This window comes from Sapajus apella, unplaced genomic scaffold (assembly GCF_009761245.1).
Source record: "Sapajus apella isolate SASKATOON/1434 unplaced genomic scaffold, GSC_monkey_1.0 scaffold40, whole genome shotgun sequence".
Taxonomy (NCBI): Eukaryota; Metazoa; Chordata; class Mammalia; order Primates; family Cebidae; genus Sapajus; species Sapajus apella.
In genome coordinates, this window is record NW_022436980.1 from 12,381,851 (window position 1) to 12,396,373 (window position 14,523).

General features: G+C 39.9%; 1 protein-coding gene across 2 annotated transcripts in view; it reads right to left on the minus strand.

Moving 5' to 3' along the window:
• HHLA2 (HERV-H LTR-associating 2) overlaps positions 1–14,523 on the minus strand; it is an 84,353-nt gene that overhangs the window by 5,094 nt on the left and 64,736 nt on the right. For both annotated transcript variants that reach the window (XM_032299175.1, XM_032299174.1), the window contains one exon: positions 10,400–10,528. In XM_032299175.1, coding sequence (XP_032155066.1) covers positions 10,400–10,528 — 129 coding nt within the window. The remainder of the gene's footprint in view (positions 1–10,399; positions 10,529–14,523) is intronic.

Consider the following 14,523-nt stretch of genomic DNA (forward strand, 5'->3'; position numbering starts at 1 on the left):
AGATCTCATATATGAGATGTCTGTCAACCCAGGAGCTGGTTTTTTTGAAAAGATTAACAAAATAGATAGACTGCTAGCCACACTAGTAAAGGATAAAAGAGAGAAGAATCAAATCAACAAAATAAAAAATGATAAAGGGGATACCACCACTGATCTCACAGAAATACAAGCTACCATCAGGGAATACTATAAATACCTCTACGAAAATAAACTAGAAAATCTAGAAAAAAGTGCATAAATTCCTGGATACCCTCCCAAGACTAAACCAGGAAGAAGTCAAATCCATGAATAGACCAATAACAAGTTCTGAAATTGAGGCAATAATTAATGGCCTACCAACCAATAAAAGCCCAGGACCAAACAGATTCACAGCTGAATGCTACCAGAGGTACAAAGAGGAGCTGGTACCATTCCTTCTGAAACTATTCCAAACAACAAAAAAAGAGGGACTCCTCCCTAACTCATTTTATGAAGCCAGCATCATGCTGATTCCAAAACCTGGCAGAGACACAATATACAAAATGATGATGATCATTGATGTGAAAATCCTCAATAAAATACTAGCAAACCAAATCCAGCAGCAAATCAAAAAGCTCATCCACCATGATCAAGTCAATTTCATCCCTGGGATGCGAGGCTGGTTCAACATACACTAACCAATAAACGTAACCAATCACATAAACAGAATCAATGAAAAAAAAAAACACTTAATAGATACAGAAAAGACCTTTAATAAAATTCAATACCACTTCATGCTAAAAACTCTCAATAAACTAGGTATTGATGGATTATGTCTCAAAATAATAAGAGCAATTTATGACAAACCCATAGCCAATATCATATCGAACAGGCAAAAGCTGGGAAGCATTCCCTTTGAAAACCACCACAAGACAAGGATAGCTTCTCTCATCATAGTTAAACATAGTATTGGAAGTTCTGGTCAGGGCAATCAGGCAAGAAAAAGAAATAAAGAGTATTCAAATAGGAACAGAGGAAGTCAAATTGTCTCTGTTTGAAGATGACATGATTGTATATTTAGAAAACTCCATCGTCTCAGCTTAAAATCTCCTTAAGCTGATAAGCAACTTCAGCAAAGTCTCAGGATACAAAATCAATGTGCAAAAATCACAAGCATTCCTATACACCAGTAACCAACAAGCAGAGAGCCAAATCATGCGTGAACTCCCATTCACAATTGCTAGAAAGAAAATAAAATACCTAGGAATGCAACTTACAAGGGACGTGAAGGACATCTTCAAGTAGAACTACAAACTGCTCTCAAGGAAATGAGGACACAACCAAATGTAAAAACATTTCATACTTATGGATAGGAAGAATCAATATCATGAAAATGGCCATATTGCCCAAAGTAATTTATAGATTTGATGCTATTCCCATCAAGCTACCATTGACTTTTTTCACAGAATTAGAACAAATTACTTAAAATTTCATATGGAACCAAAAAAGAGCCCATATAGCCAAGACAATCCTAAGCAAAAGGAACAAAACTGGCGGCATCATGCTGCCTAAGACTATATACTACAATGTTACAAAAACCAAAGCAGACATATAGATCAATGGAACAGAACAGAGACCTCAGAAATACCACACATCTACAACCATCTGATCTTCGACAAATGTGACAAGCAATGGGGAAAGGATTCACTGTTTAATAAATTATGCTGGGAAAACTGGCTAGCCATATGCAGAAAACAGAAAGTAGAGCCCATCCTTACACCCTATACAAAAATTAACTCAAATTAGAGACTTAAACCTAAAACTATAAAAACCCTAGAAGAAAACCTAAGCAATACCATTTCAGGATATAGGCATGGGCAAAAGCTTCATGACTAAAACACCAAAAACAATTGCAACAAAAAACAAAATTAACAAATGGGATCTAATTAAACTAAAGAGCTTCTGCTCAGCAAAAGAAACTATCTTCAGAGTAAACAAGCAACCTACAGAATGGGAGAAAATTTTTGCAATCTATCCATCTGACGAAGGTCTAATATCCAGAATTTACAACAAACTTTAAATAATTTATAAGAAAAAAAAAACATCAAAAAGTGGGTGAAGGATATGAACAGACACTTGTCAAAAGAAGACATTTATGTGCCCAACAAACATATGAAAAGAAGTTCATTATCACTGGTCATTAGAGAAATACAAATCAAAACCATAGTGAGATACCATCTCACGCCAGTTAGAATGGCAATCATTAAAAAGTCAAGAAACAATAGATATTGGCAAGGCAGTGGAGAACTAGGAACACATTTACACTGTCGGTGGGAATATAAATTAGTTCAACCATTGTGGAAGACAGTGTGATGATTCCTCAAGGATCTAGCACCAGAAATACCATTTGACCCAGCAATGCCATTGCTGGGTATATACCCAAAGGATTATGAATCATTCTACTATAAAGACATATGCACATTTATTGCAGCACTATTCACAATAGCAAATACTTGGAACCAACCCAACTGCCCATCAGAGATAGACTGGATAAAGAATTATATACCCCATGGAACACTATGCAGCCATAAAAAAGAATGAGTTTATATCCTTTGCAGGGACATGGAGATGTGGATGAAGCTGGAAATCATCATTCTCAGCAAACTAACACAGGAACAGAAAACCAAACACTGCATGTTCTCACTCATAAGTGGGAGTTGAACAATGAGAACACATGGGCACAGGGAGGGGAATATCATATACTGGGGACTTTCAGGGAGTGAGGGTAAAGGGGAGGGAGAGCATTAGGACAAAAACCTAATACATGTGGGTTTAAAACACAGATGACAGGTTGATAGTTGCAGTAAACCACCAGGGCACATGTATACCTGTGAAACAAACCTGCACATTCAGCACATGTATCCCAGAACTTAAAATTTAAAAAGAAAAAAAAAAGAAAAAAGCAAGTCATTCTCCTTACAAGGCAACTAATTTTATGTGACTCTCTCCTTCCAAGTTTTGGGAACTGCTCTCTGTCCTTGTCCCTCCAAGTTTAAGTTTGCTAGTGAATCACGTGTTCCCAGCCATGAATACACTGTCTCCTAATTTCTTTAATGCAGTTTTGAGTGTGCCATGTGTTTTCAGTTGAGAACTGACTTAGGGAGACTTCCACTATAGAAACTAAAATACCATTCTTAGGCAGGATGTAGCACCGCCTTCCCCATAATTTGAACCTAATCCAATCACAAGGATCAGTATATTAGGTCAACGGTTAACCTTGGGGGACAAGCTAGACTGCCTGTGGTCTCTTCCTACTTCTGGCCAGCCAAGGGTCAGGAACTAGCCTGCCTATTAGTACAAATGATCACAGGGCTAGAACTGGTGAAATGCTTGCTCTCCAAGCATTGCCCTTAAAACTTTATTTTCGGAGTCGATCCAAGATGGCTGAATAGATACAACTCCAGCGCACAACACCCAGTGAGAGACACAGAAATCCACAGATCTCCTAGCTCCAACCAAGGTACCAGGTGCATTTCAACAGGTCTGGTCCGACGTTGAGCAAAGCTCACTCAGGGCAGACAGAGGTGGGGAGGGGTGTGACTTCACCCAGAAAGTGCATCTGACCTGCGAGTCAGAGGCTCCCCCTCTGGCACTCCGGTCCAGATACAGCGCCTCCCCCAAAGCCTCAGCAATACACAGAACAGGGGATCTTTGCCAGTCAAGCACCAGGAATTACAGGTGTGGAGTTGAAGAATAATCCAGTGTCCTGGATTGGCACACAGACCTAAACAGACGCATAAGCCCAAAAGGCGGCCCGGAGAACCTGCGAACTGGGCTATTGCCCCCTCCCCCCACCCAGAGAGAGAGGGAGCTGTAAGCGGGAACAGCTGGGTGGGCCCCTACCCCATGACTAGAGAGAGAGGAAGCTGAAAGGGGGAGATGGTTGGGTGAGGCTGGGCGGGTCCCTACCCTCCCTGACAAACCCCAGAGGGCTGAAGCTCTGACTCTGGCGGGTTGTGCAGCCAGTGCCAAAGTCTGAGCTGAACACTTAATGATCCAGCCCAGTGGAGGAAGGGCACAACCCACCATTAGAGGGGTGAGACTGGGCTACATGTTTTAACAAAAAACACAGGAAACCTACATAGCAACGGGACGGCATTCTTCACAACCCCGCAGCGCCTACAAGTCAGCAGAAGAGGCAGGCCTAATCTCCCAGTATAAACAAAAAAGATACAGAAAGCTTCCCTAGTAACCTGAAGGAGTCACTAGAAACCCAGTAGCACCTCCACAGGCAGACAAGTGACCTCATCAAGCAGCTCCCTGACAACACAGCCAGGTAAACCCACAAAGATGGGGAAAAATCAGCACAAAAAAGATGAAACCATCAAAGACCAGACCACCACCTCTCCTTCAAAGGATCACAACTCCTCAACAACACAGGATCACATCATGACTGAGAAGGAGTGCAACGAATTGACAGAAACAGGCTTCAGAAGGTGGGTAATAAGAAACTTTTCTGAGCTAAAGGAACACGTTTTAACTCAATGCAAAGAAACCAAAAACCTTGAAAAAAGGTTAGAAGAAATGCTAACTAGAATAACCAGCTTAGAGAAGAACATAAACAACTTGGTGGAGTTGAAAAACACAGCAAGAGAACTACGTGAAGCAAACACAGTTTTAATAGCCGAATCGATCAATCAGAAGAAAGGATATCAGAGATTGAAGATCAACTCAGTGAAATAAAAAGAGAAGGCAAGACAAAAGAAAAAAGAGTGAAAAATAATGAACAAAGCCTCCAAGAAATATGGGATTATGTGGAAAGACCTAACCTACGCCTGACTGGTGTACCTGAATATGATGGGGAGAATGAATCCAAGCTGGAAAACACGCTCCAGGATATTATCCAGGAGAACTTCCCAAGCCTAGCAAGGCAGTCCAAATTTCAAATTCAAGAAATACAGAGAACTCCACATAGATATTCCTCAAGAAGAGCAACCCTAAGGCACATAATTGTCAGATTCACCAGGGTCGAAATGAAGGAAAAAATGCTAAGGGCAGCCACAGAAAAAGCTCAGGTCACCCACAGAGGGAGGCCAATCAGACTCACAGCAGATCTCTTGGCAGAAACCCTACAAGCCAGAAGAGAGTGGGGACCAATATTCAACATCCTTAAAGAAAAGAACTTTCAACCCAGAATCTCATATCCAGCCAAACTAAGCTTTGTAAGTGAAGGAGAAATAAAATCCTTTAAGAACAATTATTGAGAGATTTTGTCATCACCAGACCTGCCCTACAAGAGCTCCTAAAAGAAACGCTAAGCATGGAGAGGAACGAGTACCAGTCACTGCAAAAGCAAACCAGTGGGCAAAGACCAAAAATGCAATGAAGAAACTGAGTCAACTAATGGGAAAGAAAACTAGTCTGTAACAAAATGGCAGGATCAAATTCACACATAGCAATAGAAACATTGAATGTAAACAGCATAAACGCCCCAATCAAAAGACACAGACTGGCAACCTGGATAAAAAGTCAAAACCCGTCAGTGTGCTGTATTCAGGAAACCCATCTCACATACAAAGACACAAATAGAGTCAACATAAAGGGATGGAAGAAGATTTACTAAGCGAATGGAGAACAAAAAAAAAAGCAGGGGTTGCAATCCTAGTCTCTGATAAAACGGACTTCAAACAAAGATCAAAAGAGACAAAGAAGGACATTACATAATGGTAAAAGGATCAATCCAACAAGAAGAGCTAGCTATCCCAAATACATACACACCCAACACAGGAGCACCCAGATAAATAAAGCAAGTTCTTAATGACCTAAAATGAGATTTAGACTCCCACACAACGATAGTGGGAGATTTCAACACTCCACTGTCAATATTAGATCAATGAGACAGAATATTAACAAGGATATCCAGGACTTCAATGCAGACCTGGACCAAGTGGATCTAATAGACATACACAGAACGCTCCACCCCAAAGCCACAGAATATACATTTTTCTCAGCACCACATTGCACTTACTCTAAAATCGACCACATCATTGGAAGCAAATCACTCAACAAATGCAAAAGAATGGAAATCATAACAGCCTATGAGACCACAGCACAATAAGACTAGAACTCAGGATTAAGAAACACACTCAAACCCGCACAACGACTTGGAAACTGAACAACTTGCTTCTGAGTGTCAACTGGATAAACAACGAAATGAAGGCAGAAATAAAGATGCTCTTCGAAACCAATCAGAATGAAGACACAACTTACCAGAATCTCTGGGACACCTTTAAAGCAGTGTCGAGAGGGAAATTTATAGCAATAAATGCCCACAAGAGAAACAAGGAAAGATCTCAAACTGACACCCTATCATCAAAATTGAAAGAGCTAGAGGAGGAAGATAAAAAAAAACCTCAAAAGCTAGCAGAAGACAAGAAATAACTAAAATCAGAGCAGAACTGAAGGTGATAGACACACAAAAAAACCCTTCAAAAATCAATAAATCCAGGAGCTGACTTTTTGAAAAGATCAACAAAATAGACTGCTAGCCAGATTAATAAAAAAGAAAAGGGAGAAGAATCAAACAGATGCAATAAAAAACGATAAAGGGGATATCACCACTGATCCCACAGGAATACAAACTGCCATCAGAGATTACTACAAACAGCTCTATGCACATAAACCAGTAAACCAGGAAGAAATCAATAAATTCCTCTGCACTTGTACTCTACCAAGACTAAACCAGGAAGAAGTTGAAACCCTGAATAGATCAATAGCAAGGGCTGAAGAAGAGGCAGCAATCAATAGCCTACCAACCAAAAAAATTCCAGGTCCAGACAGGTTCACAGCTGAATTCTACCAGACATACAAAGAGGAGCTGGTTCCATTTCTTCTGAAAATGCATCAAACAATACAAAAGGAGGGAATCCTCCCTAACTCATTTTATGATACCAACATCATCCTGATACCAAAACAGGCAGAGACTCAACTAAAAAAGAAAACTTCAGGCCAATATCCATGATGAACATCAATGCAAAAATCTTCAATAAAATACTGGCAAACAGATTGCAACAGCACATCAAAAAACTTACCCATCACGATCAAGTAGGCTTCATCCTGGGGATGCAAGGCTGGTTCAACATAGGCAAATCCATAAATGTAATCCATCACATAAACTGAACCAAAGACAAAAACCACGATTATCTCAATAGATGCGGAGAAGGCCTTTGATGAAGGCCTTCTTCAACAGGCTTCATGCTAAAACCTCAATAAACTAGGTATTGACAGAATGTATCATAAAATGATAAAAGGTATATATGACAAACCTACAGCCAGTATCATACTGAATGGGCAAAAGCTGGAAGCATTCCCTTTGAAATGTGGCGCTAGGCAAGGATGCCCTCTCTCACCACTCCTATTCAATATAGTATTAGAAGTTCTAGCCAGAGCAATTGGGCAAGAAAAAGAAATAAAGCGTATTTAATGAGGAAAGGAGGAAGTCAAACTGTCTCTATTTGCAGATGACATGATTGTATATCTAGAAGACCGTTCGTCTCAGCCCAAAATCTTCTCAAACTGAAAAGCAACTTCAGCAAAGTCTCAGGATACAAAATCAATGTGTAGAAATCACAAGCATTCCTATATACCAATAACAGCCAAACAGCCGAATCAAGAGCAAACTACCATTCACAACTGCTACAAAGAGAATAAAATACCTAGGTATACAACTAACAAAGGATGTGAAGGACGTCTTCAAAGAGAACTACAAACCACTGCTCAATGAAATAAGAGAGGACACAAACAGATGGAAAAACATTCCAGGCTCGTGGTTAGGAAGAGTTATTATCATGAAAATGGCCATGCTGCCCAAAGTAATCTATAAATTCAATTCTGTCCCCATCAAGCTACCAAGGACTTTCTTCACAGAACTGGAAAAAATCACTTTAAACTTCCTATGTGATCACAAGAGAGCCCGCATAGCCAAGACAATCCTAAGCAAAAAGACAAAGCTGGAGGCATCACACTGCTGGACTTCAAACTATACTACAACTAGGCTACAATAATCAAAACAGCATGGTACTGTTACCAAAACAGAGACATAGACCAATGGAACGGAACAGAGGCCCCAGAAGAAACACCACGCATCTACAACCATCTGATCTTTGACAAACCCGGCAAAAACAAGCAATGGGAAAAGGACTCCATGTTTAATAAATGGTGTTAGGAAAACTGGCTAGCAATGTGCAGAAAGCAGAAACTGGACCCCTACCTGTCACCTTACACTAAAATTAACTCCAGATGGATTAAAGATTTAAACATAAAACCTAACACCATAAAAACCCTAGAAGAAAACCTAGGCAAAACCATCCAGGACATAGGCATAAGCAAGGATTTCACGACTAAAACACCAAAAGCAATGGCAATAAAAGCCAAGATAGACAAATGAGATCTAACTAAAATTCAGAGGTTCTGTACAGCAAAAGAAACCATCATTAGAGCAAATCAGCAACCAACAGAATGGGAAAAAATTTTTGCAACCTACCCATCTGACAAAGGGCTAATAACCAGAATCTACAAAGAACTAAAACAGATATACAAGAAAAAAACAAACAACCCCATTCAAAAGTGGGCAAAGGATATGAACAGATACTTTTCAAAAGAAGACATATATCAGGCCAACAAACATATGAAAAAATGCTCATCATCACTGGTCATTAGGGAAATGCAAATCAAAACTACATTGAGATACCATCTCACGCCAGTTAGAATGGCGATCATTAAAAAATCTGGAGACAACAGATGCTGGAGAGGATGCGGAGAAATAGGAACACTCTTACACAGTTGGTGGGAGTGTAAATTAGTTCAACCATTGTGGAAGACAGTGTGGTGATTTCTCAAGGATCTAGAAATGGAAATTCCATTTGACCCAGCAATCCCATTACTGGGCATATACCCAAAGAACTATAAATCATTCTACTATAAAGACACATGCACACATATGTTCATTGCAGCCCTCTGTACAATAGCAAAGACTTGGAACCAACCCAAATGCCCATCAATGATAGACTGGACAATGAAAAATGTGGTACATATACACCATGGAATACTATGCAGCCATAAAAAACCATGAGTCCATGTCCTTTGTAGGCAGTTGGATGAACCTGGAAACCACCAATCTCAGCAAACTGACACAAGAACAGAAAGCCAAACACTGCATGTTCTCACTCATAGGAGGATGTTGAACAATGAGAACACGTGGCCTCAGGGAGAGGAGCATCACACACTGGAGGCAGTTGGAGAGTGGGGAGGGAGGGGAGGGTGGGGAGGGATAACATGGGGAGAAATGCCAGATATAGTATGCACCTATAGTTAAATAATTTTTTTAAAAAATTAAATAAATAAAACTTTATTTTCAAAAATGCTTTCTGCTATAACCCAAATTTCCTAACTTCAGCAGAGGCAATAAGCAAATATCAACCAGAAGAACATATAAAAGGGACATAGGATCTATCTCAAGTTCCCAGGACACTCAGAGCCTTCTCAGGGGGATAATGGAATAAGGAAGAGCTTCTGGGGGCCTGGACCTGCCTCTGCCACTAGCTGGCTCAGTGATCTTAGACAAGCCACCTAAATCTATTATATATACCTCCTTAGCACTTGAGCTAACTTCCGGGATTCCTGTTTCCTGATTTGTAAAATGTGGAGATCTACTAGATCTAAGTTTTGCCCAGATGGCCTCTAGCTCAAAATTTTGTAAGTAAAAGCAAAGTACTTTAGGAAAGTACTCCCTAAACATACTTCACATGACCATGGCACCTTAAGATACTTTAAATTACTATAAACAGTAAGGTTTCTTGCATAAAATTTAGAAAAGAAATTTAATTCAGCAACAATTAAAATGAAATGACCCATAAGAACCAATTTCCGATTACAGCACCAACCTTGACTAAGCTCAGAGCAAAGGAGAACAAGCAGAGCCCAGGGACTTAAGGAGGTATCTAGGTTCCTTCTGAGGTGTGAGGGTAAGGAAGAACTCATGGTCCTATCACTCCAAAGGCAGCTGCTTAAAGCTTTGTCTTTTTTCTTTCCAGATAGCTTTCAATGCAGAATGATTAAGTCACCCTGGTTATCATTTTAATGCTAGATTAAATTTTAAAAATTACACATGATCTTTAATTAACTTAATTAATTACCCAATTATTTATTGACAATAGTAGGAAATCTAAAACCAGTGGCAATGTGCTGCAATAAGTATGCTTGTATACAGTTTGATGTACCTCTGCTCAGGTAACGCAAGATAAATTCCTAGAAGTAGAATGGTTAGGTGGAAATGTAGGAGCATTTTAAAAGATTTTGGATGGGGCATGTATTTCCATGTTATCTTTAGGACACATGATGTGGAACACCTGGGGCAGAGCTCAAATTCTTCCTGAGATATTACCTCTGCAATGTTTTACCCGATAAATCCAAATAGCTGCCGAAATCAGAAGAGCTACAGGAACTGCCAGAATCAGACAGTACACCAAAATCTGTAAACCTTTGTCACAGGAAGCTGTTTCTTGGCTTGATTCTAAATAAAACAGAGAAACAAAGTCTGTGAACTGGAAGAAAAATTACCAAATAAGAAATGTGTGGGTGGGTGAGGGTGGAGTATGTTTACTATTTTTAAAACTAGTTGTTTCTGCATTACAGGTAGGAGGCTGAATTCATATGAAAACATTTTGCACAATAAAAAGGTCCTTTAGGATAAAGCCAAGAGCCAAGACTGGATAGGAGAGTTTGTCTTGAGCATAAATATCTCCCAGTCTCAGTGTATCTATTGTGGGAAACCTCCAGATATCATAATATTATTGGAGATTGGTGGGGCTTGGGGAAGCTGGGAGAAAAGTCTGAAAACTGGAGAGGCAGTAAGTCTATTATGGATTTTCAGTTTCTATTGCTTTGTACTGTAACACATTTTTATAAAGGAGTAATTGTGTCCATAAACTAGCCTCAGTGAGGATGAAGTAAGAGTGCAGTCCACCACTAGCTTAGAGAAGACAGGGTCCTAAGGGAACAGTGATAAGTTCAAAGGTGATTAAAGGAGCTGAGTAGAAGCCATGGGCTTGAGTTAGAGGTGACAGGTGACCACAGAGATAATAGGCACAGTAGTCCCCACTTATCCATGGGGGATACATTCCAAGACCCCCAAATGGACGCCTGAAACCTTAGAACTAAACCCTATGTGTACTATGCACTAATTTCTTTTTCCATCTTCACAGTTTTATAGACAAAAGATTCGTTTTTACTGTAGATCTTAGCAACCTCAACATATGCTTTCCCCCATCCCCCCACTCCACCGAGAGCTTTCACTTAAAGGTAGCACTTCGTGGCTTCTCTTTGGTGTATCCGAATCGCCAGCATCACTATTCTTGTGCTTTGAGGCCAAGTAAAATAAGGGTTACTTGAACACAAGCACTGCTATTTCGTGACAGGGATCTGATTTCCTGGAGGGCTAAGTGACTAACAGGCAGGTAGCATCCACAGTGTGATATGCTGGACAAAGGGAGGATTCACATCCAAGGCAGGATGGAGCCAGATGACATGCGATTTCATCATGCTACTCAGAATGGCACACAATCTAAAACTTATTTCTGGAATTTTCCTTTTAGAAATTTCGGACTGTGGTTGACTTTGGGTAACAAACTACAGCAAAGGAGGACCGGCTGGTAGTGTTTGGAGCTCCTCAGAAATAACTGGAGGAGCCTAAACCTTCTCTAGTATCTCAGTTAGGACTAGAATTGTTGAAATACGTATTATTCAACAATTAATGGAAGTGGGGACTCCAGAGACCCTGGGTTACCAAAGTCAGAACCCTGCTAACCTTGTGATCTATGTTCTACTAAAATATGGGCAGCAGGCATTTGAGCACAAAGGCCAATTCAGGGGGAAGATGTTTGTGGCTATCCTTTCAAATGAATAGCTCTGTTTATATACCAAATGTCATTTTCTATGAACACATTATAGTGTTTTACAACTAATAAAATATTAATCTCTCCACATATTTGTATCATTCAGAAATTCTATACAGGAGTCCCCTTTACCAACACAGTTTCACTTTTTGAGGTTTCAGTTACCCATGGTCAACTGTAGTCCAAACATAACCAAATGGAAAATTCCAGGAATAAACAACTCGTAAGTTTTAAGTTGTGTGCCATTCTGTGTAACATGATGAAATGTGTTGTGCCACTCCATCCCACCTGGGACGTGACTGCACCTTTTGTCCAGCATACCCATGTTGTACACACTACTGCCATGGCTCATTTAGTAGCCATCTCAGTTATCAGATTGACTGTCACGGCATAACGATACTTGTGTTCAAGTAACCCTTATTTTCTTTAAGAATGGCCCCAAAGCACAAGAGAAGTGATGATGGCAATTTAGAGATACCAAAAAGAACCCATAAAGAGCTTCCTTTAACTGAAACAATTAAAACTCTTGACTTAAGAAAAAGCACATATTGGGGTTGCTAGATCTATGTTGAAAATGAATCTTCTATCTGCAAAATTGTGAAGAAAGAAAAAAGAAAAGACATTAGTTTTGCTTTCACATCTCAAACTACAACAGTCATGGCCACAGTGTGTTGTATGTGCTGACTTAAGATGGAAATGGCATTAAATTTGAGGGTGGAAGACATGAACAGAAATGTGTTCTGGTTGACAACATGTTGCACTGGAAAGCCTTGGGCTTACATGAAGACTTCAGCAAGAGATCCTTTGAAACAGGCCATTTACTGCAAGTAGAGGATGGCTACACAGATTTAGAAATAAGCTTGGACTGAAAAATATAAAAATTACTGGGGAGGCTGTGTCTGCTGATGATGAAGCTACAGCCACATTTCCGTCCAAAGCAAGCATTTAATTGCAATGAAAACAAGCTGTGCTAGAAGATGCCCAGTAGAACCTGCATTCATAGAAGTGTGAATGAGGCACCGAGGCATAAACATGGAAGAACAGATTAATCCTGGTACCATGTGGAAATGCACATATAGGGTTTGGTACTGTCCACAGTTTCAGGCATCCACTGGGGCTCTTGGAACATATCCCCCGTGGAAAGGGGGGACTGCTGTACCTATATAAATGAGAGATTAAGTAGACATGTTAGATTAACTTTCTAAAGTGTTTTTTCTTCCTCCGAAAGGAAATCCTACAAGGTATAGCTACTTCTCACTTCACTCATGACCCTCAGGTTCCCCCATCTGTAAAGATACTTGCCTAAGGTCACATGCTGATTCAGCATCAAAACTTAGCAAGAATTATTTAATTCCATTCAGCTTAGTGCAGTCTTAATAGAGCAGGTCTAGATTCAAGGAATTATAATTACCCCTACCTTGTTGTAGCACCTCCTGGGAAAGGCAGCAAATGGAAAAGTCACAATTCAGAATAGGAAACCAAGTTCCTTGAAAGGATGATATTTACGGTACCAAGATTGTTTTGCCCTGTTCCCTGCCCTGCTGAGGTGGTGGGAAAGGGTGAGCACATCCTCCCCCAGCCCCACCTGGCCAACATTTACTTGAGAATGAGAGGTTCTAAAAATACTCTTTTGTTAGAGATGGAATGGTCCTGATGTTTCACTTTTTGTGAACTGAAAATTAGATCTTTGGGTGGGAAGATGGGCCATATGTGGTCTTTAGGACATTTCTTCTTGACTTTTTTTTTTTACACTCCAAAATGAATCCAACATGAGGCAACATTTTTAAAAATAGATTGCAGGCTTAACTGTATTTTACATAAAACTGACACTTTTATTTTTGGAGAAAAATAGGAGCTTCAAATGCAGCCCCAGTTTTTCATTCTCTACTCTCAAAGTGGCAGCTCTACAAAGGGAGTGTTATTACTCAATGTCCAGAAGCTTCTATGTATTTGAAGATCACATAGCCTAAAGGACACCTCTGTGCTCTTATCGCCAAATCTCACTACATAGAATCACCAAAACTTCAAATGTTATTTCTCCTAATTGAAATGATAGAAATATTTCTAAAACGTGAGTTCTACTGGTTCAAATATCTTTATTGAAGGACAGAAAAAGTTGCCATGCTCTGCCATGATGTGAAGTTGATAGTTTAAGGGTGGGATAATCCAGCTCACCTAGAAGGTCAGCTTCGTGAGTATATATTCCATGACTCAATGGTAAGTTGACTAGAAATATTTTTGGCAGTGAACTATCAACAGAGGTAAAAATGAACTGAACAAAGACTATATATATTTGGTGCTTCAAATATTGTGTGGTGACTGTTTCCCAGTCCACAGACACTGCCATGTTTTCTCAGCATTTTTCAGGACCCCAATTATAATCTCCTAATGTGTCTCTAGCCTTGACTTCCCAAATCCCAGGCCTAAGGTACATATTAGGCACAGCAGTGAGCAGAAATGGAAGATGCTCAGCCAATAGAGTCATCAAAATGTATGTTTCCTCTTCGTTTCTGAAGCCCCAAAATCCTGAAAAGGAAATCTGTGGGAATTTTTTTTCAAAACAGGACTTTTGTGTAGTTGAAAGAGAGAGGGTAATCAACATCCCGACCAGAAA